The following is a 24310-nucleotide window of genomic DNA, read 5'->3' as shown; positions in this document are numbered from 1 at the left end:
ATCACAAAAAAGAAAAAATCCCTGTATTTGGCCACAGACAGGGATAGAAGGCCATGCATGCCCCAGTTTTAAAAAATTTTCTTGATATATATATATATATATATATATATAAACCTAATTAAAAGCTATTAAAATTAGACTCTGCTATTTTTAATGCATTCAAACGGTATGTGGAATCAGTTCATATGTATTGGTGGGTACAATTATCATTTTCCTTGAGGTAGGTTGGTAGTTAACACGAGGAGAATTTAATAAAAAATTGATTTTATTTGTTAATGTATTTTGAGAGATTTTTTTTTTTTTTTGTTGACATTGAAAGTTATTTAAAACATATATACCGTGTGGGTGTGAAATGAGCGAAAACTATTTTTGTGTTTTCAAAAGCGTTTTGTGTTTGAGTTGTTTTTTAAAGTTTTTGTTTTGATAATTATATATATTGAACATAGGCCACCAACTATGAGGTAGCTCAATCAGTTGGGACCACACTTAATGAAATGAATGTCACTAGTTCGATTCCTCCTCCCCCCTCTTATACGAATATGTCAAAAAAAAAAAATTATAAGAATAACTTCAATGTGGTCCATACATAAAAGTAGACTTTTGTACAAACTATTCAATGGTTGCCACATAAGTTAGAACATTCTAACAAAAAATAAATATCCACATCTAATTATATTAGGTTTTATTATTTTCTAAAACAAAATAAATGGAGAGAGTGACAAAGGGAGGTGGGGTGGTTCGCCGCCACCCCTAGTGGCCGAAGGTAGCCACGAGCCACCCCAAATGGCTGCGAGCCAACCCCAGCGGCTTGGGTGAGAGATATTCGGCCACTGGGGGTGGATTGCGGCACCCCTAACGGCCTAGGAGTTGGCCACGATCCACCTCCAACGCCCTAAGGGTGGTCGGATCTCTCTCCCCTAGGCCATTGGGGTGGATCGTGGCCACCCCTAGTGGCCTAGGGGTGGTCGAATCTCTCTCCCCCAGGCCATTGAGGTGGATCGCGACCACTCCCAAGCCGCTGGGGGTGGATAGTAGCCAACCCTCAGGTCGGGGTAGCGGCAACAAGGAGAGGCTAGGTGGTGGGTGGCAGCGTCAGGGCATGGGTAGTGGGTGGAATTGGCAGGGGGTGGCAACTAATGTCTCTTAGAGAGAATTAATCCTATGTTTTGCTAACATACTTTTTTTTTTCTTTTTTGCATTTTTCTTAGATTATTGTTGTGTCAAAATCTGTGTGATTTACATAAAAATGAGTTTTTGTGCAACGACCACATAGAAGATGCACTCCACCACTATATATGTTTCAACCGTCAGATGACGTAAACAATATGCATACCAAATTGACATGTTGTCGAGGCCAAGTAATCCATAGAGGATGATATTTTGATTAATAATTGGAGGCAGAGCTTAACCCTATCCATCCAGTTTGTGTTACGAGCATGATTGCCTTGACCAAGACAATTTATTTTCTATTATTATATTCCATGTATAATTACATGTGATCATTTACAACAACGTGCATTTGCTGAAAGTTGCCTTGTGTAGGGCTTTTATTATTATTATTATTATTTTCTAATCAAACATATAATAATGAGCATATAGAATTCATTAATGGGGTAAAATTGAATGAATATATTAAATTATGTTAATCTTTATCGATACAATAATCTCAACAGTTGATACCGTATGCCTATATGCACATACTTTTACAGATCTCTTGCTCGAAAACAGAACACTTTTCTGACATAAACAAATATTGAATCAATCTCAACCTGTCTGGACATTCATCTTTACACCATTTTTTTTCTTTAAATTGTCGGTAGAAAAAGAGACAACAATTTGTATGAAACTTCTGTTAAAAACACATGCTATCAGCGTCTTGTATTTGAATTACGTATTGTTAAACCATGTAAAAATTTGGTATATCCAAGGAAACTGAGTTTTCCATCGGAGTTTCTGATCCAATCCTTGAGCAAAGAGTAAACTTGAGGACCCAGATTCAATTCCTGCACAAGATTATTCATCAATACTCCTCCCGTTCCAAATCAAACTCAGGCCAAACACGGGAAATAAACAGAGAAAAAGTAGAAAATAGTAAATTTAATCAATACTTTTAACATGATTTAGCTCGGACGCCCATACCTGTGCCAGTTCCGTAACTGAAATGGCCCGGTTGCCTTCCTGTTCAAAATACTCGAAAGCCGCACTTGCAATATCCTCCCATCCTTCAACAGCCTCAAGCTGATACGTGCTGATTGCAGCAGCACAAAACTCTTCGAAGTCCATTCTTTTATAAGAGAGCGGTTCCATCTTAAATTCATCATTACAACAGTTAGCATAAAGTATTGCAGGAAAAACATTCAAATTGACAGACCCAAAGAAGAAAATGTAACAGTTCTTGGTGTTATACAATCCATTTTGCATTGAAGGCTAGGTTTTCTCAACAGAGAAACCGCAAAAAGTAAAACAAATGAATGCCTCAGGCAGGCACAAGATTCAACAGCTTTCAAAGGAACTAGGCTGGCTATGTATGCATGTCTCTCTAACCCATCTCCAATTACACGAGAACTCGCAAGTATCGTAGCGTGCAAAAACTAATAGAACATTTTATACTAGCATTACACTATTAATCATGAACACCATGATATATGGAAAAACAAACAAAGCCAAAATGTGGAATCACACTTTCCTTGTTCTTGATAAGCTAATTAAAATACATCAATATGTCTTACCAAATTTAAAATGTCAGGAACCCTGGACTCCCTCATGGCATCAGTGGCATTTCTCACGAGAGCCTGCACTTTTCTTCACAATAAATTGAAATGTCATGATGAATAGAAATAAGATAATATATAAAGAAAATTATACTACACAAGTCAACCTTGAATTCATTAATCAAAAAGCTATATATTACACCGTGTTACTTTATAACAAAATCATGTGTTCAAAAGGTAACCTAAATGTCATTAAGGAACTGAGAAAATATAGGGAAGTACAAACTAACCGCCCTAAAGTTTTCAAGGGACACACATCCATCTTTTGGTTCCAACAGCCCAAACTGAGCCCTAAGGTAGATGAGCTCATCTTCTGTTAAAGCTTTTGAGAGAGCCTGCAATTATTATTAAAAAAATAAATAAACAAAAAGAAATATGGCTTAGAGAGAACCAGTATAAAGCATACATAAAACATCAAGTGAAAAGCTATCTCGCCGCAAGCAATGGGCCATGTGAGCCACATGCCACTTGAAAGTGCCATGTAAAGGCAAACACCACGCCTATACATGGATGGAATCACGTTGGAGCTTGGGAGCAGTAAAAATTTAAAATTTTTACTAAAAATCTTCATGATCCCATAAAAAGTTTTTAAAAAATCTATACAAATTCTTCCAAAATTAATTTTTTTACCCTCCAAAAGTGGTTTTTTATAGTTTTGTTCCCCCCAAGCCTAAAATTTTAGTTCTGCCCCTGCCTTTACATCAACTCTTAAGCCACCTTGTTGATTTTTTTTTGAACGTGGTTGGTTCTTTTATATTTCTTTTTTTTTTTTTTTTTTTGTGGGAGGAGGTGGGGAATGAAAGACACTTTCCATAAACAATTGTGTGTTCTAACATTTATTATAAAATAAAGTGTGTTTTAACAATAACATACTAGGCAACTACCTTTAATGCTGCACGTTTGAAAGGTGTTGCACGAACATATGACCTGACTAACTTGTAGATCAATATATCTAAAGGCACAGCGTGGTTTTCATCACGTAGCCATGGGTGAGCTGCAAATATAGAGGTGATCATCATTTTCGATGGATAAGAAATTTATATACACACGGCTATCTGGGAAAATTTAGACAAATCATAGAAACTCAGGAGAGAGAGAGAGAGAGAACATTTGAAGTTTCTAAAAATTGATAGTAAATTAAGAACAAAATCATAAATCAAATATATCTTACTTAGAGCTTGAGCAGCAGTCATTCTTTTCCTGTGGTCCTTGTTCAGAAGCCTTCTAACAAAATCTTTAGCTTCTGGCGACACCAAAGGCCAAGGTGAATCATCAAAATTAGGATCAGCCCTTAGCACAGAACGAAAGATTCCTGATTCAGTACGTGCCCAGAAAGGTCTGCTTCCACATAACAATATATATGTTATCACACCAATACTCCATAAATCAGCTTCAACACTGTAAGATCTATGAAGCACCTCAGGTGCAACATAGTATGCGCTGCCCACAATATCATTGAGACGTTGATCTGCACATGTACAAGAATTAGAACTTCTGTTAAATCAATGTGACCATGAATACAAGGGAAACAATTATTAAAGGATTGTACAGATGAAAGTGGCATTTTTCCGGAGTATTGGAAGCTAAGACACAAAACAAAAAACAATCTTAACAGAAGCATATCCTATGGGTGCCAAAATTGTTATCAGTTTAATACATTCATTTAAGTGCAAAAATCAGATGAATATCCACAACTTACGCTCGATTTGAATATCAAGAAAACAAAAGGTAAAAGAAAATAATCCTGAAGAATTTCTGTTGTTGACTGTCAGGAAACTTGTAAATTGCATCAATAAAGGGTCAAGTGACTGAGAATGGGACTGCTACATGCAATTATGTATAGTCAAGAACCCCTTATCAACAAGAATGTGGTTGAATTTAGTTAAATCCTAATGCTATCTTGTTGCCAAGGCCGTATTTGGAGCAAAGTATATCACTATGGAATGGCTAGCTAGCTTTGCCAAGTTGCCCCAACAATCCCCCCACCCCCAAAAATGAAGCCATGATTGATTTGTTGAAAACGTGATTAAAAAAAATAAAGGAAAAAATCTTGAATTTAACATATCTTATCAAGCAAATTTCACAATCTGCTTATAAAAGGTTATACACTGGATACCCAAAAATATTCCTTATGTGCCTATCCAGTCCATTAAGTACTTGTCAAACTCTAAAGCAGAGGGCAATGGAGCCTACCTGACTTGGTCCCCCAATAGCCTACTAAGGTATAATATAAGGAAAATTGTTCAACAGTTCAAGAAAATAAATCCAATCAAGTAATTAGCAAAAAATGATTTACTAACCAATTACCTTTCATCCCTATCAGTAATAATATCCCACCATATATAATCATAAATGCCCATCTTAGGAGTAAAATTATATCCTTTGGAAGAAGATGCCTGAGGATAAATATTTTTGATAAGATGTTCCAAGATCAAGTTTTATTATCAGGTATCATGTCATAGTCTTGCACATTGAAATTTAAGAAAGAATCTATTCCATTCAATTGACAAAGAATGCACAATGGTAGTTTAACCTAACTATCAGTTGAGCAATTTTTAATGCTTGGGAGAAGAACCCTAATGGATACCTTGTGTAGAACTCCATAACGAAAGAAATATGAAATCACAGGAGCCATCACAAGAGGCAATTGAGAAAAGCCATTGGTGAAAATGATGATCAAGAATCATAGAATGCATTTTTCTCAAGAATGGTTGCAACTAACCAAAGTTGAGAATGAGTTCCGTATATTCAGATGGAGGAAAACCCCAAAACTAAGTTGAATTTGTCACCAACCTAACTTAATATGGTCAATAACTCAAGAGCAGGGTTCTGAATAATCTGAGCTAGTAACCAGGCAAAGACCTTTTATGGATAGAAGTCATAGAACTCAACTATGGCAATTGGTCCCATCACCCAATTGAGAAATAGTAATTGGATGCGTGTTTTGTGTTTCATCTAACTTCTAATTCTTAATCCTTCTTACCTGCCCAAACTGAAAAATTAAAAGAGAAAAACCCCTTCAAAAGGAGAAGCTTTGCAGGGAGCAAAGTCCATGAAGCATGATAATATTTGGTGGCAGCTTGAACCTCTTATTTAACCACCAAAGTGCATATATATATATATATATATTAAAGATACAACAAAAGGAGCTACGTAAGTATGAAAATAATTAGGGCAACTGGGTTATACTACATCATAGTATGTATCGCTCTAGGCCATTCATATATCCTTCCAAGCTATAGCACAAGGTTAAGAAACTGTTACCTGGCCTAATAAAATCAGATAGACCAAAATCGATAGCCTTCATTGGAGCATCCTCATTTTTTGTGACAAATAGAAAATTCTGTCAAGCAGACAGCACATATAGAGTTATTAATTGGAATTGGAACAGAAACTAAAGACAAAACAAAACAAAACAAAACAAAACAAAAAAGTAACAACATGCATGTGCATGGGCACAGCCAATTCATTTCGATTGCAATAGTAGAAATTGGAGAAAGATTATTAGTTCGTTGGCAACACAATACCTCTGGCTTTAGATCACGATGGACAACACCTTGAAGATGACAAAAGGCAACTACACTAACAATTTGAACCACAATTTTTTTAGCATCTTCCTCCGTGTATCTTCCACCTCTACATTCCAGGATAGTAACAATTTATGATGACTAAAATCAAACTAAACTCATAGAAAACAGAAGTAGGACTTAAATTCACCATGATTAGGAATAAGATTTTGAGTTCAAACAAAATAAACTCATCCATTTTTACCTTGACAGAATTCTGTCCAGTAGTTCTCCACCCTCACACAATCTGAAAGGGAAAAGAAAATCTAAATCCTTCAGAATAATCAAAGGTAAACAAATATAAAAAAAACTATGCCTAGATTAACCTATCTATATATTTTGTATCCAATGAATGTTCTTAACAAGATTTTGCACTTTAGGCAAAAGTTTGTCATCGATGTGAACTCTAGAGATGTATAGAGATTTCCTCACATAATCAACCACAAAGTAAATAACTGCCACCAAGAGACAAGTCTTCTTAGAATGAGACTTCAACAAGGATAAACATACTCCATAACTATGTAGACGTTGTTGGCATCCTCAAATGCATCATGAAATTTGACCAGATTTTTATGCCCAGATAAGGCTTTTAATATTTTCACTTCCCTCCGAACATCTTCAACTGCTATTGCTGTCGTCATCTGCCACACAACACACTGTTAATTACCAAAGACCAACAAAACCTAGAGGCATCAACTTTATAAATCAATTTATTTCATGAAGCAGTAAAAAGTGAACAAAATTTTGTCTCACCAACAACAACACAAGAATAAGAATAGTAGGAAATTTGATTTAAAAAAACAGCTACTAAGAATTAATATTAGACATAAGATGTATTATTCAAAGAAGCACTCTGCTCAAAAGTAAGAGAAAGAAGCTCCGACCACCCCTAGCACATAAAGTTGAAATTGATCAATAGCTTCCTACCAGCTGATAAGCTTTTGTCCCATTACTTACAGTCCAAATTAATCTTAGCTTATAATTGAAAAGTGAGACAATGAAGCAACTTCAATCAGAGTATCTTTAGCGCATAATCTTCCATAAGGGATGCAGAGACTAAAATCGGAAAGCAGAAGACAGATAATAGTCATGAATATCTAAGTAATTTTAATCCTAGTCATTATGGAAACTAATTAATTACTCATACTAAAATAATACCCTAAATCAAAACTGAGCTCCTAATACCCTGTTTCCAAGACTCAAATCGTGCAACTTGAATTAACATCATATCTTGTCATCAGTCTATGGGAGTGCAACCATGTGTTCACCGCTTTCTTAGTTTGAACGAGCATCAAAGGTCTGATATGTTTGCCACTTCTCATAAAGAAGGAAAGCTTTGTCAATCAACTCATTCTTTTCATACTTGTTCAGTTATTCCTAGATCTGACAGTGTCAATCATCTTCAGTTCATCCCATGCACTAACTATAAACAACTTCTTTGGTTATCTGTACATCTTTACTTCACTCAATCTGGTATGACGATCTAATAACTTCAGAATAACTCCAAACTGCATGCCAACTCGTCCTCAAGAACATGGTGCAAAAAATGGCTGCATCTGTCATTTTACTGAACCACATTTACCTTCTACCCTGCAAAAAGCAAATCAGGAGGCATAACTTGTTGTCCAACTAGTTCAAGTGTTTTTGAGCTGTAATCCACTTTCCCTATAATGATTCTTAACACATAGATGCTCATTTGTGAAATCCATCCCTGCAAATTTTCTCTTTTTAAAATGCCCCAGACTCCTACGGCACAACCAATCTCCTATCTCTATTCTGCTAGAAGCATATTAGTAATTTCTACAATCTAATCAAAAGTTGAGACACACTTGAGTCGCCCAAATGGAGTAATTTTCATACAATAACCAAAAAGCAACTTTTAGTGTCATCAACCACAACTTGAAGCACACCCATTAGCTCAAAATGTTCCAAAATCGCACATTCTATACACCAGTTAAAGCACAAGAGCCGAGTAAACAACATCAAGAGACCCTAATTAAGGAGAAATCTTTTCAAATTAATATATGGCTAATAAACTAGAGGCCCAATAACATTTGTTTTTGGATGAGCGCTGATAATCTTTTCCTTTTTTTGGAAATTGAATCGCAGCCCAATAAATTAATCAAATTTAACTGAACATTCACTTGCCCAACTTTGCCCTGGACCAAATAAGCCTAAAAGATGCTAGTTTAAGTAACCGAGTATTACCTCAACTTCCAAGTCTTTTGTCTCGTCTTCGAATTTCAAATCCAATCACAACCCAATTTCAGTTTTAAAATTCGATAACAACCGAACTTCAGTTAAGTAAGAAAGAATCAAATTTTAACTAAACCTTCACTTCCCCAGCTTTGCACTAAGCTCAAACGAAATTTAACAAAAACTAGCTTAAATTACTAATTTACTAAAAACCCACTTCAATTAAAGTAGGAAAAAACTGTACAAACACATACCCACACACACCTTAGCTTTAGATACGATTTTCACAGCCACGGCCTGGCCTTTAAGCACTCCTTTCTTGCCCTTTGCCCAACAGGTATGACCGAAATGCCCTCGACCCACCTCTTTCCCAAGTTCGAACTTTGCCCCCAAGTTCTTCGCGTACCCGAAGCTCTTATCGAGCCCTCCCTCTCTCTCCCCTTCCCCATTCTCCTCCGGTATCGGCGTCGGACCCTCCGGCGGCCTCTCCTGACCTCTCCGCCGGAGAATCGCCATGATTGGCCTCGCCGGAGAGGGCGGTGGCAGCGGCCACCGGAACTTCCTCCCCGGCGTCCTCGCCGGCGACGGGGCCACTCCTGCCGGGAGAGGGCTCGGGAAGGGGCTGGCAGAGAAAGAGTGCGCCGGCGTGGCCTTCCCGGAGCGGGCATCGCCGGCGACGGAGTTGGAGGATACTGGTAATGTCGCCGCAGTCACCGCTGAGGGGTCACCGGAGCCGGTGTTCCCGTCGTTGTCGACGACGGAGACGCTCTTGCTGCAGCAATGGCCCATCGTTGATCTCGGGGTTTTAGAGCTTTGACCAGTATAAGTCAAAGCATCAGACGGCTGGAACGTAAGGAGGAGAGTTTAAAAGTTTACACCGGCGTATGAGAGAGAGAGAGAGAGAGAGAGAGAATAGTGCTGGATATTGAAAATGGTGCCGGTTTATAAAGCTTCTGAAAGCTGGAGAGTGAAGCTATTGCGACGGTCAGCTGTGGGCATCTGTGAGTGAAATCGTTTATTGGACTAAGATAACACCGACTCAACTGTGGGTCAACTATAAATTGCATTATTTACCTTAATCATTTAATTCAAACCTACCAACAGTTACTTGTAAGGTATAAATTTTTTTAAAAAATAAATAAATAAATTGGCTCTAAATTTTTTAAATAAATTATTATGTGTCCTTCAAATTATATGTTTTTTTTAATAATATATATATATATATATATATATGAAAATCACACGCTTTAAAGTAATGTATAAATTTAACAAGCTGAATTTCAATCTAATTTGAAAAAAAAAAAAAAAAACCGTGTCACTCAAGAATGATCAATAAGAGAACGTACAAATACGAGGTTCAATTAAATCTTAAACTTTGTTTATGAAATTTATTTATTTATTTAAAGGAAAAATCCCGAACAAAAGTTTTTCTTCAACTTGCATGATCAGATGAGATTACCTATAACTTGTATGATCGGATCACATACAATAATGTGAACTTAAATAGAATTTCTCTTTTCTTATTATTATTATAATAGAAATGTCCTTGGTCTTCAAGCAATGCTTCCAGGCATTTGGATTGAAATTCAACGATATGCTCTTGCTGGTCAAAATTGTTTGCCAATGTTCAATATAAGGATTAATTAATCCCCATTCCTCATGCCGCTAAAAGAAAAAAAAAAAAAAAAAATTGATATATTAAGGGTATTTGTCTATGTGTTCATATGGGTTTATCCCTATCTATTTCTCTTTTGCTCATGATATGGTATTAATTTAAATACTGTGATTATCATAATTCACAAAGACTGTGATCACAAAATGGTCACGGCCTGTTTAGTGGGAGGATGAGACATAGTTGTACGCAATGTATGGTCAACTTAATTTGCGAAAATTAAACGCGTTTTGATTTTTTTTGATGCAGTATATATAGACCAAGTATTAAGAAGATATTTATGTTGGTGCTTTCAATTCTTGATTACTTTTGTTGTTGGAATCTGCCGTTGAACTTTAAGATTTGTACAAGTCCAGACAGATTTGCCGTTGAGCTTTAAGAATCACCTTGTATGCCTCTCTTTGAATAAATCGCTTCCACTTTTGCTTATATTGTCGGATTTTTTTTTTTTATATATATATGTTAATTATCCCGTGCTCTTCTTCTTTTCTTTTTTCCTTTTTTTTCTTTTTGTTTATTTTTATGCCGGCCCTAGTCTTTACAACAATTCCAAAAAAAAAAAAAAAAAAAAAAAAGAACTTTATTACTTAATTTAAAACTTTTTATAATTCTCACACCATGAGTAACTCTACGTTATACTGCTCGGTGTTATCAAGCATTTTTTTTTTAAAAAAAAATTATTTTACATGTCCGCACAATAAAGAAAAATGGGATTCAAATTAGTGGCTTATACTTTATTAGGTGTGGTCCGAAATTTATGAGTTTGATCCTAGGAAATGGCCGAACCACCTCCCGGGACCCTAAAGGGTAGCTCCGGCCACCCCCAAGGGCTGGTTTGGGGGTGGCCGGAGCCACCCCTAAGGCCAAACCCATAAATCAAAATTTATGAGTTTGGTGACTGTTAGATGAAAATAATATTTTGTAAACCAATTATTATTTTTTAAAAAATAATAATAATAATTTATTATTTTATATTAAATGAGACACGTGGCCAAATTGTGACTATTTGATGAAAATTGATGGTCAAGGTTTCAAATAAAATTGGTAGACAATTTTTCCACTATTGCCAAAGATCGCAATCCATTAATTAAGTATATTAATAATTAGGTAGATTATTCATCTCTCCATATATGACTGCGTAGGTAACCAAACCAACCCGTCTAGAGTTGCAAATGTGAAGTTGTCATCTCATTACCAACCCAACTTGCAATGAAAAAGAAAGGGAAACGAACAAAAAACGAAAATAACGGTGGAGTAGAATGAAGGAACACTTGTTGGATTAATTATTATGTTCATTGACTGCGTTTTGTGAGTTTTAAAATGACTAATTGACTTCTAAGGAATTCAATTTAATGTTTGTTTAAGAGCTTAAGCCATCTGCTTCTGCCGGATTGGCCATTGTAGACTACCTTATTTGAAAAATGAACGCTACTTTTTACATTTATTTCTCATATTTATTTCACATTAGTTCATAATGTTGCAAACTAGCTAGCCTCCTTATAATCTTTTTAGATGGGCCAACTCTATTGGTCGGGGTGAAAGTATTCCCACTTTATCTAATTTTCTTAATTGTTGTCCCACTTATGATGTTGGTCCACGACATCATGATGTACTATGTTCCCAAGCTCCAAATGAATTGGAATAAGATTATTTTCATTTTAAGTAAAATAAAAATAAGTTATTTCATGATGCCACGTAGGTCATATGATGTCCTGTCATTTAAAAATTTGAATAATATAACATCATATTCATTATTAGATAAAACAAAATAAAATTTTGACCATACATAAAAAGGATACTTATATGACTCGAACCCATGTGCAAGAGGCGTAAGATCCGCCATTTTTTTTCTTTTCCTTGAGCAATACGGGAAAAGGGAAGATTACAAACAAGAAGACAGCAAAGAGAAGAAAGGAAAACAGTTTTATTATTAAGCATATAGATTAAGCAACATGAGATAGATTCCTTAAATGGATTAATTAAACTAATATTTGTATAATAATTTCGATCATGGGATCTAATTGGGGATAAACCCCCTATAAAAATATTGGCTTAGGTGAAAGACTGTCTCACGAGTTTTATAATATATGTTTTTGACCAAATATCACATTTGTTAGTTACTATTAGGCTACAAAGAGCACTGAGGAATATTGCAAGTTCTCATCCAAACCATGTTTAAGAATCTCTCAACAACTACGTAGGAGCATTTTTCTGTTTTAATTTTTTAAATAATAGAAAACGCATTTCTGTTTTCAAGATTAAAAATATACTTTTTTTTTCAAAGCATTTAGTAAATTATTTACTTTTCACACCATAAAACAAAACAGGCCTTTTATAAATTTCTCGCACCTTCTTATATGAATATTTTAAGAAAATATGTGTCTATTTCTTCTAAAGTGTGGAGCCATTTTATAACTTAAAAAACAAAAAAGAAAGAGGTAGTCGTACGACCACCCCCAATAGTTAAGGGTCACCGCATAACCACCTATTTCCTCATACGAGAGAGGTTACACGACCCATCGGCCACCATTTATTTATTTATTTATTTTTTTATTAGTACGAAAGTCAACCTCAAAACTTGAAAAAAAATATAATGGTGTTGCATGTTTAGTGGTTGTTTATTTGAAAACACAACAAAATTTTTAAAAAAATTTACCAAACAACTTTCTTAAGTAGACCTTGCAAACAACATTTTTCAAATGTGAACCTCAATTACAACAATTTTCAACTTTCCATCGCATATAATTTAAAGTTATTATATCTAACGATATAAATAATATTGCGTGATAAATATATTAATATGCAATTCACAAAATTTAAATAATCTTCTCCATGATTCACATGGCATAATTTATTTATTTATTTATTTTTGTAGCTATATATCATGAAGTTGATGTCAATGTCTCAATGATATCTACTTTAGTTTGATGGAGCACATTTGTAGACCCTTTAAAGCCTTTTTAAGAAGATGGAAGATTGAGCCTTTGAAGAAACATCTAATTGACCCAAACGAACATAGAAAGCCCAAGTTAGCCTAAGATAGGAAAATGGACCTTCGAAGAAATATGCAGTCGACCCTATAAACAAAGAAGCCCAATTTACCCAGAGAAAACGGTCCCACAATTGCAATGCCTTCTTTTCCATTCATATCAACGGTATATTGGATCCTATCCTCACTATTGGATAAAATAGCTTTTTTTTTTTAAAAAAAATAGCTTTTATAAAACTTATATATCGGAGTAGGAATGGATTATCCGATACTTGTTTGGGAATAATCCTTGTTTGGACACGTAAGTCCTATAAAGACTCTAAAATTATCGAAAATTTATATCTCATGTATATTAGATAAGAGAAATGTTGTGGTTTATTCTCATGTTCTCTTGATCTTATTTGGATATTAGTTTTAGAAAAAAAAAAGGAAGAACGGGTAGGATAAGTTTCTTGTTTTTTGTTTTTGTTTTTGTTTTTTTAATTTTTTATAAAACAATACCTACGTACTATCTAAGATTCTTGCATATGTTTTTACCAAAATTAATAAAATATGTGATTCTTGCATATATTTTTAGTATATTATAAAGATATATGTTAGTTTAGTAGACTAAGTTGAAGTAAATTTTATAGATCTTATTTGAATGAACAATATCAAGACAGGTTGAAGAAAAAACTGTCTGACCGAGAGTGCATATAGTTTTTTCCTCCCGAATACTCCGAGGTTGTTTGGGAAGGAAATCCTTACCAACTTATCTCAATTTTTTTATTTTTTTTTATTTTTTTCAGTTTGATTTGACACCACTAACACTAAATTTAACTTACAAATTTTCAACTTTATTCAATATTTTTCAACCCAACTAATAAGAAAATTTAAAAATCAATATATATATATATATATATATATATATATATATATATATATAGGGCTGGTGGCCGGACCACCCCTGAGAGTCTCAGGGTGGCCGATCCACCCCCAATACCAGTTGGGGGTGGTTCAAAACCAATTTTTTTTTTTAAAAAAAAATATATATTTTTAACTTGATTTATTATTATTGTATTTTATATTATTCAAACAACTCAAACATAATCTCAACTATTTGTTTGTAGGGTTAAATACTAAAAACCCCATAGGGTTTGAATTCATTATTTTTTGCTTATTAGATTTTCATTTTTATCATAGGAGGTATATGTAGTTTTTATAAGGACAAAGTTTTTATTCAAATTGAGTCGGAAGAATTTCCTCTAACATAGTCTATAAAAATAACATGTGTCAATTGAACATGTGAGATGCACATGTTTTTTTAATAGTATAGACAAAGTTGAAATAAATTTGAGTAAAAACTCATGAGCATCTCACTTGTTATTAAAAAAAGGGACACGTAAGGAAATTCCTCCAACCTAGTTTGAAGAAAAACTTTGTCATTTTTATAAAGACGGAAATGATACCTCCGTTAAAATTTCATTTAAAACTTAACGGAACATCACTTCAGTATCAATCAAATTGCGCCATGCGTCACATAATTAATTTTTCAATTTAAAAATATTAAAAAATTATTATTATTTTTTTTTTTTAAAAAAAAAGGAGAAAAATTTCCCCTTTGGAGGCCACCCCATCTGGCTGCCCTTTTCAGCGAGGCTTGATGCAGTTCGTCGGTGGATTTGTCCATGGTGCCGTAGATGTAGTCATACAAGTCGATAATTTGGAAACTCTAGGTGGAAATATTGCAGTTAACCAGAAGTATGAAGCTTGCATCCCAAATAACCTTAATACCAAAACCGGATTCTTCTATGGAGGAACGATTGGATTTTATTAGGTAATGCTAATACAATACTTGTCATACTTTTGAATGAGAGACATTTACTATTCTAAACCAGAAACATTGTTGAACACACAGGAGAAAATATGAGATGCTACAATTTTCGGATTCCAATGACCAGGTGTTCTGCCCCTTCCCGTCAACTCATAAAAGGAGTTCATCATCCCCAAGCAGTTTTCTACGGCACCATGGACAAATCCGAAAGTTTCATGCCACTGGGTGACTACATCTACGGCACCATGGACAAATCCACCGACGAACTGCATCAAGCCTCGCTGAAAAATGGCAGTTTGGGGGCCCCAAACCGGAAAGCCCCCAAAATTTTTAATTTCTTGAAAAAAAATAATTTTTTAATATTTTTAATATTTAAAAAAAAAAATCAAAAAATTAATTATAGGATATGTGGCTCAATTTGATTGGTACTGACGTGACGATCCGCTAAGTTTTAAACGGAATTTTAATGGAGATACCATTTTTATCTTTATGAAAACTATAGGTACCTCCTATGATAAAAATAAAAATTTAAGAGGCAAAAAATAAAGAGTTAAAACCCTAAATAAATTTTTTTAGCATTTAACCCTTATTTTTATCAATACCATTTTTATCTTTATGAAAACTACAAGTACCTCATATGATAAAAATAAAAATTTAAGAGACAAAAAATAAAGAGTTCAAACCTTAAAGAAATTTTTTTAGCATTTAACCCTTATTTTTATTAATATTTATAATTTTAAGTTCAGTTGAGTAAAAAAAAAAAAATCGAATACCTAAGCGAGCCGGAAGTCTTAATAATTTGTTGATAAGTACAATTAAGTATGAAATGACAATTATCTCATATAAAGGTACCATAATATAAATTATAAAATGACTAAAAAATAGTGTTTACATAAATCCAATATAAGGTTATCATAATACAAGTCAATCAATCTTGACAAGAAAACCTATCAATAATAAAATTGATTGAAAATCTATGTCAATTAGCAATCTATAAAAAAGAAAAAAAAAAAAAAAAAAAACCAAAAGCCAGACTAGAATGTAAGATGCACGCGACACCAAAACGCGTGAGCCTGTCACGACCAGGTGATAAAGCTGCCCTATAAATGGCGGGAGCCTCAGTTGGGTCGAAATTTCTCACGCCCAATCACCTCTCTGGCTCTATCACTCTCTCTCACGTCGAACTCTTCACTAATTACACTCCGACCCCTCCAAAACCTCAAATCCCAAACCCCCAATCTCCGCCACCCCTATTACCCCCACCACCCTGGCACCCTCCCTTTCGTTGCCTTTTCAGTTTTGGTTCAAGTCCCTCCATCGTAAATTTCTCCATTTCTAGGGTTTCTTTCGGGTCCTCTAGAAACCTAGGGTTTTCTGTGTGTGTGTGTGTGTGTGAGAGAGAGAGAGAGAGAGAGAGAGAGAGTTGGAGCTGACTCGGAGCTTTTGATTCCAATGGAGGTATCGGCCGGAGTTGCCGCCTCCGCCGCCGTGCGTCTACCGATGTCCCAGCCACCGTCATCGTCGTCGTCGGCGTCAAACCGCAAAGAGTGGCGCGCCATCTCGGAGCATCGGAACGCCGGGGACGAGGTACTGGTCTCGTTGAAACTCTTGTGTGGCATTGGGGCTTGTTTGGGTTCCGAGAAAATGTGGGGATAGGAAACGGAAACTGAAGTAGAAATTTAGGGTTTTAGACATTAATGTTGGGGATTAGAGAAAGTGACAGCTTTGCTTGCTATACTTGTCACTGATTGAGTTTCTCAACAGCCCACTTGAAGATTAGGGTTAGGGTTTATGGTTTATGGTTTATGGATCACTTTTCGTTGTGTTAAAATGCTTTTCGTTGGTTTTCTTAGCAACCAACATACGCATAAGTTCAATGATTTGCGTGTGTTTGTAAAAAAAAATTATGGGCATCAAGTTAAAAAAATAAAGAAAAAAAAAATCTATCACATTTCTGCTCTTAGTGAGAAAAAGGTTTGAATTTCAGAGTTTCAGCTTTTAGGCTTGATTTTGTTGCTGAACTACGAATATCTCATCGTTTATGAGCCTGATGATCTTGTTTTAACGTTAGGTTGAACAGACTATATTTCCTAGTGCCTAAACCATGAATAAGATTTTGTGAATTAAAGCTTTGATCTCATCTTCTTAACAGACATGTTGTCATTGAGCTTTTGTTGCTTAACTACGAATATCTCATTGTTTCTGAGCCTGATGATCTTGTTTTAATGTTAAGTTGAACGGACTATATTTCCTAGTGCCTAAACCATGAATAAGCTTTCGTGAATTAAAGCTTTGATCTCATCTTCTTAAAAGACATGTTGTCATTGAGCGAGCTAATGAAGCATCATCATAAGTTGGGACATTAGTTGGAAATGTTCTATGGTAATATAACTGCGGGCAATATAGTGGAACAAAAAAGTAGTGTGTTAGGAACTTGGGCTTGAAGTAATTGAGGGAGAGAAAAGAAATGAAAATATTGTGTTCGCTTTGTTATTTAGGAGAAGACATTGGGTTACTGTGCTCAAAAGACAATATTATGCTATTTTGATTTAGTGGAGTTGAGCTTTGCCAAACTCCTTGAAAACCAAAAAAACTGTGTGTTGATACATTGATGGAGGGGGAATGGAAGGAGAACTTCTGAAGTTACTCTTCATTGAAATTTAGGAAAGTGGAGGAAAAGATAAAGAGAATATCTTCCAGTTTTTCCTGGATCAGAAATAATGAAATAGTCTGAGGGTTGAAATCTATCTTGTCCCGTTTCCTACACCATTTAAGGTAGTCAACTGAGCATTGGGGATTGTTATAAAATAAGGATTTGAAGTTTGAGAGTTAATTATTTGTTCATAATTAGGCATTTTCTGATGCACAGGAGTTGGAACGATCGAAGTTAGGGCAATCAGATGAGAGAACTATATATGAGGTAAGGGTTCTGATACTGGAAATACATTGTGATGTTGAGGAGTTATTTAAAATAAAAATGATTTGCTGTTCTATCAAGGTGCAGCAGGGAAGAGAGCCGCTTGATGTCGACTTCTGTTCAATCACAGTGGATGGTAGCTTAGATGAAGACCTTTTGCCACAGAGACTTCATAATGTTACTAGACAAAGAGAGGAATTACAACGGACTGAGATTGAACTTACAGCTCAAATGATTGCAAGATCTGAGATGATGGGAATGCAAAGCAACTTCGATGCTCAGATCAAAGAGCATGCTAATGCTGCTGCCAAGCTTCAGGTTTGACCTTCCAAATTTGGATTTATATTTGTAAGAAGCTTATAATAACATTATTTCTGGAGTGAAACTTGAGAAAGGATTTTGTCTTGTCAAGGTAGTTGTAGAGAGTAACAATTCATGTCTTCATTTGTCAATGTGATTATGTGATAAATCTGGCATGCACAATTTTTCATGTGAAGTCATATGTGAACTGTTGTGAGCTTTAAAGAAATCTATTCTTTTAAAATTACATGTTGATAACAGCCTTTGATCTCTGGGAGCAGGTTCCTGAATAGGATATTAACGGCCAATTATTGCCTGCACTTATAAATTTTGGGTTTATTTTGGCAGGAGCAACTGCATGAAAGGGAACAGGCTATACGCGAATTGGAAAGGAAGATGGAAGAGAAAGATAGGGAGCTGCATGCAATTAAATTGGACAATGAAGCGGTTTGTTGAGTGCTTGCTTGTTTTTTGTGTGTTCTTTATTCCTTTGGGTAAGGTGCTATAAAAATTTCTTAAATAACTTTCCCTTATATTGACTGGGTAGGCCTGGGCTAAAGAGGACCTTCTGAGAGAACAAAATCAAGAACTAGCATCCTTCAGGTGCGAATTGTATGCCTAACACATGTATTTTGTGCTCTAGCCCTTTTTCTTTCAGTTTGTAAATGCATGTATATGTGTTTTATGCCTTTAGTCATTTTCTATTCAATTATATGTTATATTGCAACTCTACTATTTATTCCCAGTTTTGAAAGTGGAGGTTTGAACATTTTGAACAAATGTTGCAGAAGAGAACGCGATCATTCTGAAGCTGAAAGAGCCCAACATATAAAGCAGATGCGCGACATTCAAGAACATATTCAAGAGAAAGAGAGACAGCTTATTGAATTGCAGGAACAGGTCTGTATATTTGCATTTATGGTGTGTACTTCTGTTGTCATATTGAAGTGAAAGTTAAAACTTCAAGCATTCTAGGTACTACATATATGTTGATTAAAGCATTGTGTTCTTGTTCAAAGTTTCCTAACTATATGATGATAAATGTTATTCTTTGGAAAATGTTAGCTTAAAACAACAGATAATGGTCAGGTTTTAATTTTTCTTCCTTTTTCTATCCTCCTGGAAGCTATCTTATACTTGCCATTGCTTCAGATGTTCATTGCCTGATAATGATCTAATCTTGCAGCATAGGGTTGCTCAAGAAGCCATTCTCTATAAAGATGAACAATTGAGGGAAGCCCAAGCTTGGATTACTCGTGTTCAGGAGATGGATGCCTTGCAATCAACTACTAACCATTCTTTACAAGCTGAATTGCGTGAACGTACTGAACAATATAACCAGCTGTGGCATGGTTGTCAAAGACAGGTTAGCTTGCTTTTGGATTCTATTTTGCAGTTTTAGAGTGCGTTGATTTGTGAGGATGCTCAAATCAGTTTAAACCTATCTTTGGATTGTCAAAGACAGGTTGTCTTATATGTGGATGCACATGAATGCGTAAATGTATATTATTCTATCTTTTTCTTATTAGCTTTATATTGGATCTCTGTGGTTGACCTTTTGAATTTCATTACTCTGTACATTTCTCAGTGATACTTAGGTCAGCTTTTGTTGACTAATATATGCTGAAATGGATGAAATACAATGCGGTTTAATTTCTGCCTAGTGTAATCTGTTTGTGTCTATGATTTTGATTTATTTGTTTTTGTTTTTTTGTTTTTTTTTTTTTTTGGGGGTTAAGGAGGGACCTTATTTTACATAAGGTAGATATACAATTTTATTTATTGTGTCTTTTTGGGTTTTTGGTTAGTTTGCAGAGATGGAAAGACTTCATCTGCATACGATACAACAGCTCCATCTTGAGCTGGCTGATGCACGGGAAAGGAGTGGAACTTACAATGGTGAGTCGCGTTTATCCCAAACAAATTCAAGTGACGTATCTCAGTTTGTACAGAGCAATGGAAACCAACTAGACGGCAATAGAGGTGGTACATCGGGTGGAAATTCTGGTGCCCTTCCAAATGGGAGTTCAGATAATGTTTCATCTTTTGCTTCAACTGACAATGCATCAACCCAGGTAAATTGCACTTTTTGGTTTGTCATTGTTATTTATCTATATAAAAAAATAGTGCCTTTTTCTCAATGAGCATTTTATGCTGCGAAGTCTTATTGGTAGAACTATGTATATTGGACACACAAAGTGGATAACATTCCTTTCTTTGATAATTAATCGAATGGACCTTACGATTGAGAGAAGTGATACACTTACCAAATTTTCTTTCCAAAAGTTGGTTCCGAAGTGATGTGTCATCATTCTTTGAGATGGTTACACATTTTCCAAAATAATAGATCACAAGTGATGGTGACACATCACTTGAGGATCAACTTTTGGGGAGAAAATTTGTAAGTGAAGCATTTCTCTACTGGAAGGGGAAAAATGATAAAGATTTTGTAGTTGGTGTTGCAGAGGAATGGGTAAGGGTGGTCTTTGTTGATGTTATAAATGTAATTTGAAGGAAGTGTATATTATAAAATGGAAATGCTTGTGGAAATGTATCTTATAACACTGGAATACTTACTTCTCCGATAACCTCATAGCTTCAGAAAACAGATTTTTTGGTGTTCAACTGATAATATATATGATTATTGTGTGCTTGTGTGTGTGAAATAGTAATTTCAAAGATGTCTACATAGCATTTCATATCCTTGTGTGTTTATTTTTAGACCGAACATGTTCCTGTTGTACCAATTGCTCCATCATCTCTGCTTGCAATGCCTACCTACCTCCCATCTGGACAAGTGACTGCTTTGCATCCATATGTTATGCATCAACAAGGGGTTCCCCATTCTGTGCCGTCACACGGGCCTCCATCTCATGTTGGACATTTTCACTCAATACCAGCAATGGGTTCCCTCCAACAGTGGCAGAACCAACAGGTTTTGATAAATGAAAACATCTTTTCTGTTCTTGTTGAATGTTTCAGTGTCACTCATGTTATCTGAAATTTGTTCATCATTTTTTTTTTTTTGGTTTCAGTCTGTATCAGAGGGTTCTCAGATATCTACACAGAATGAAATCCAACCATCCCAAGTTGACCAAAATCCAATGAGATCAGAGGCGAACTACAACTATGAAATTTCTGTTAATGGACTGGCTCTTCGTCAAGACTATCTGGATGTTCATATTAGCCAAGGGGCAAAGACTGATTCTGGTATCATGTCATCAACCGGGGAAGCACAGGTTTTGTGAATGAAGTTGTTAATGTCCTGATTATTAATATGCAGTTGTTTGGTTTTACATGCCATATTGACTAGAACCACCAAAAATTCTGTTTCAGGTTCTTGAGTCAATTGACAGAGGTTACCTGGTTACCCCCCAAACTGATCTGAGCCTCCAACAAATTTCTTCCCAGTTTCGTGATGCCTTAAGATTGGATACTCTTGACCAGAAAAGTGAAAACAAGGTTTGTCATTACTTGTTCCAGTTATTTTTGTTATTATGGGGTCAGCCTGGTTACTCTATTGAGCAGCTGGCAAGTATGACAGTGATTGAGCTTCTCTTGTACTTGAACAGGCGCAGGAGCCGAGTGTTCTGACTTCAACTAATCATGGGCTAGAGGGCCAAGTTTCAACTGCAGAACAATTAAGTTCTGCTGCCAACCCATCATCATCTGATGCCTCGATCCAATCTGTTAATCTCAGTGAAACTGCTGTAAACAATGCCACTGGTGCAGGCTTGTCTGAATCATTTGTCTCAACTCGGCAGGAAAATACACTGACAGTAGGAAAGACTTCAGAGCCTGCTCTTCTTGATGAAAGATCACTGTTGGCTTGCATAGTTCGCACAACTGCCGGTGGTCGAATTCGGATCAGTTCAACGGTTAGTGCGTTTACTTATAAACTGTTAGGCCATGTTAGCAAGCATGCTACTTTTTATTTATTTAAAATTGGTTGACTTGATTATATTTGTTAATTGTGTACAGCTACCAAATAGGCTGGGCAAGATGCTTGCACCTTTACACTGGCATGATTACAAGAAAAAATATGGGAAGCTTGATGAATTTGTGGTTGGTCACCCTGAAGTAAGTTTATTGGAATTTCAGCATGCACACGGGCACGTGTGCACACACATGTTTATTTTCTTTTGGTTGATATAGATATATAATCAAATCTGAGCCTTGAAATGTGATATCAGCTATTTGTGATTGAGGGCGACTATATTCAGCTTCGGGAAGGAGCTCAAGAAATGATAGCAGCTGAAGCAGCTCTTGCCAAAGTTGCAGCTGCAGCTAAAGCATCATCTCCTTACACTTCATTTGTGCCTTCTATGGCTGTTACTCCAGTGGCGCAACCTCACCGACTGAAAAAGGTTCCATCCATCGAGTCAAAAACTTTACATAATGACAAGACAGCCTTGAAGGAGTATGCGGTCATATCTCCTTCAACTTCATCTGATGAGCCACCACAGTTTTCTGCAATGCCGAATCAGCAACCAAATGGTGTTGGTTTTGGTTTTCCTAGAGGTCTTTCAAATATAAAAATTTTGAGCAAATCTAAAGATCCTCGGGAAATGAATGGCCCTGAAAGCAGGCCTATGCAATCTGCATTTTTGACTGTTGGAAATGGATCAAATCTTAATAGATCAAGTTTGAGCAATACCCAAAGCACAGGCTCAGCTAATGGGAGAACTAACTTGAATTTTGTTGGAAAACAGCAGGGCAGGTATAGCTAAAAAACTTCTAGCAGGCTGCAAATTTAATTTTATACCTGGGTAAATGGTTATTGAAAGTTATTGAGCTAATTGTGTATTACCTTGACAGGATGTCTGGAGCTGCATTTACTTCCAGAAGATAGTAAGTACACTTTTTTTGGTAAGTAAATTTGAAATGCGTTTGCATGAGAGTCTCCTTGTATAATCATTTTGAATTTTTACGTTAGCTGTTCTTCTAATTGTTGTGATTTTGAAACAACCTGATTAAGGTATGGATAATTGAAATACTGTGATTTCTGAGTCATCAATGATTTGATCAGATAATCAATCATTTTAGTTCCTGCTTATGTTGCAAATAAGGTTAAAAATATAAAGAGGTGCAGCTCATTGTATCAGCCATCATCTAGATGTTGGATAATAATGGGATGGTATCTCATATGCCTTTTTCGTGGCATGGAAAGATATTTCGTTTGCCAATATATGCAAATATTTGATTCTATTAAGCTTATTTAGATAGATGGCCCAAATTGCATCTCCCATCATTTTGTGGGGCATAGTGCAAACACATTTCAAATTACTACACAAATCTTGGTCTTGTTTCCCAGTTATTTAAGTTGAAAATGTTCTTTCCTTTAATGAGTTTTGAGTACGCTGTAACCCATACGTTCTGGAGTAGATTTAGCAATAGTAATTTTACATGCCTCAAGGAGATTTCTGAGTTTAATGCTGGTAGATCTGAATGCAACCGAACTATGGCACTTAATCAATATCTTTTTTTCTGCTGACAGGAGACGTGGAATTATGTGGATAATCTCTTGATCAGGATTATGCACCAGTGCAGATTGGGATATTTGGGGATGGATACCGGTTTTGCAATAGAATGTGTTGTCGCTGATTGAATTGTCAGCGTACTGATTGAAATTTTTACCCTTTTTTTTTTTTTTTTTTTTTTTTTTAAAAAAAAAAAAAAAATCGGTTTGCTTTGATTTATTTTCCATTTTCTTCGTATTGTCGGAATTACAACATGCATTTGTGAGTGTTTATCTTACTCAAAACAAGACTCTACCCTCGACAATGATATTCATGCACACAATTGCATCAGTGCATCTGATAACTTATACTCATTGGCTGATTCTCTTTGCGCTTTCCAAGTATGTAAAATGCAGTTGCTGTTTGTAGCTTCCATGGTCCCCAAGTGAAGTTGATGCAGCTTAAGCTGAATTAACTTCACTTTCGAGTCCCACAATCACAAGAAGTGTGCGCGCTCGTGGTTTGTGGAAGATAATGACAAGAAAGGAACTCGTAAGAACTTGTTTGTGTGATTTGGAGAGAAAGGATGAATGGGATTTAATTGATTTTGGTAAAAATAATATTATG

The 24310-nt window shown here is 35.6% G+C and overlaps 2 protein-coding genes across 9 annotated transcripts; one reads left to right on the top strand and one right to left on the bottom strand.

Moving 5' to 3' along the window:
* Positions 1–1619: 1619 nt before the first annotated feature.
* Positions 1620–9539, bottom strand: LOC132183148 (Calcium-dependent protein kinase (CDPK) family protein). 2 transcript variants are annotated; one of them, XM_059596549.2, is made up of 11 exons: positions 8798–9539; positions 6848–6978; positions 6543–6584; positions 6299–6407; positions 6036–6114; positions 3943–4239; positions 3656–3765; positions 3002–3106; positions 2730–2792; positions 2140–2307; positions 1620–2003 (listed from the first exon to the last, which is right to left on the bottom strand). In XM_059596549.2, the coding sequence occupies exons 1-11, from the start codon at positions 9320–9322 to the stop codon at positions 1869–1871; spliced, it is 1764 nt and encodes a 587-aa protein (XP_059452532.1). In that variant the 5' UTR covers positions 9323–9539; the 3' UTR covers positions 1620–1868. The 2 variants fall into 2 exon arrangements, with proteins under 2 accessions (XP_059452532.1, XP_059452539.1); XM_059596556.2 differs by lacking the exon at positions 1620–2003 and having other exon boundaries at positions 2219–2307; positions 2730–2802.
* Positions 9540–16140: 6601 nt separating this feature from the next.
* LOC132182347 (RNA polymerase II degradation factor) lies at positions 16141–24079 on the top strand. Of its 7 annotated transcripts, none has more exons than XM_059595621.2 (16): positions 16141–16594; positions 17877–17927; positions 18015–18242; positions 18573–18671; positions 18772–18827; positions 19013–19124; positions 19411–19590; positions 20033–20299; positions 20947–21159; positions 21260–21463; positions 21561–21686; positions 21797–22102; positions 22206–22304; positions 22418–22944; positions 23043–23093; positions 23722–24079. In XM_059595621.2, exons 1-15 carry the CDS (start codon positions 16460–16462, stop codon positions 23074–23076), a joined length of 2637 nt encoding a protein of 878 aa, XP_059451604.2. In that variant the 5' UTR covers positions 16141–16459; the 3' UTR covers positions 23077–23093; positions 23722–24079. The 7 variants fall into 7 exon arrangements, with proteins under 7 accessions (XP_059451604.2, XP_059451595.2, XP_059451588.2 ...); XM_059595612.2 differs by having other exon boundaries at positions 18012–18242; XM_059595605.2 differs by having other exon boundaries at positions 18006–18242.
* The last annotated feature ends 231 nt before the right edge of the window (positions 24080–24310 follow it).

Source organism: Corylus avellana, chromosome 2, assembly GCF_965113065.1.
Source record: "Corylus avellana chromosome 2, dhCorAvel1.hap1.2, whole genome shotgun sequence".
In the NCBI taxonomy this organism is placed as follows: Eukaryota; Viridiplantae; Streptophyta; class Magnoliopsida; order Fagales; family Betulaceae; genus Corylus; species Corylus avellana.
Note: the sequence above shows the minus strand (reverse complement) of the source record. Positions and strands in the feature narration are given on the sequence as shown.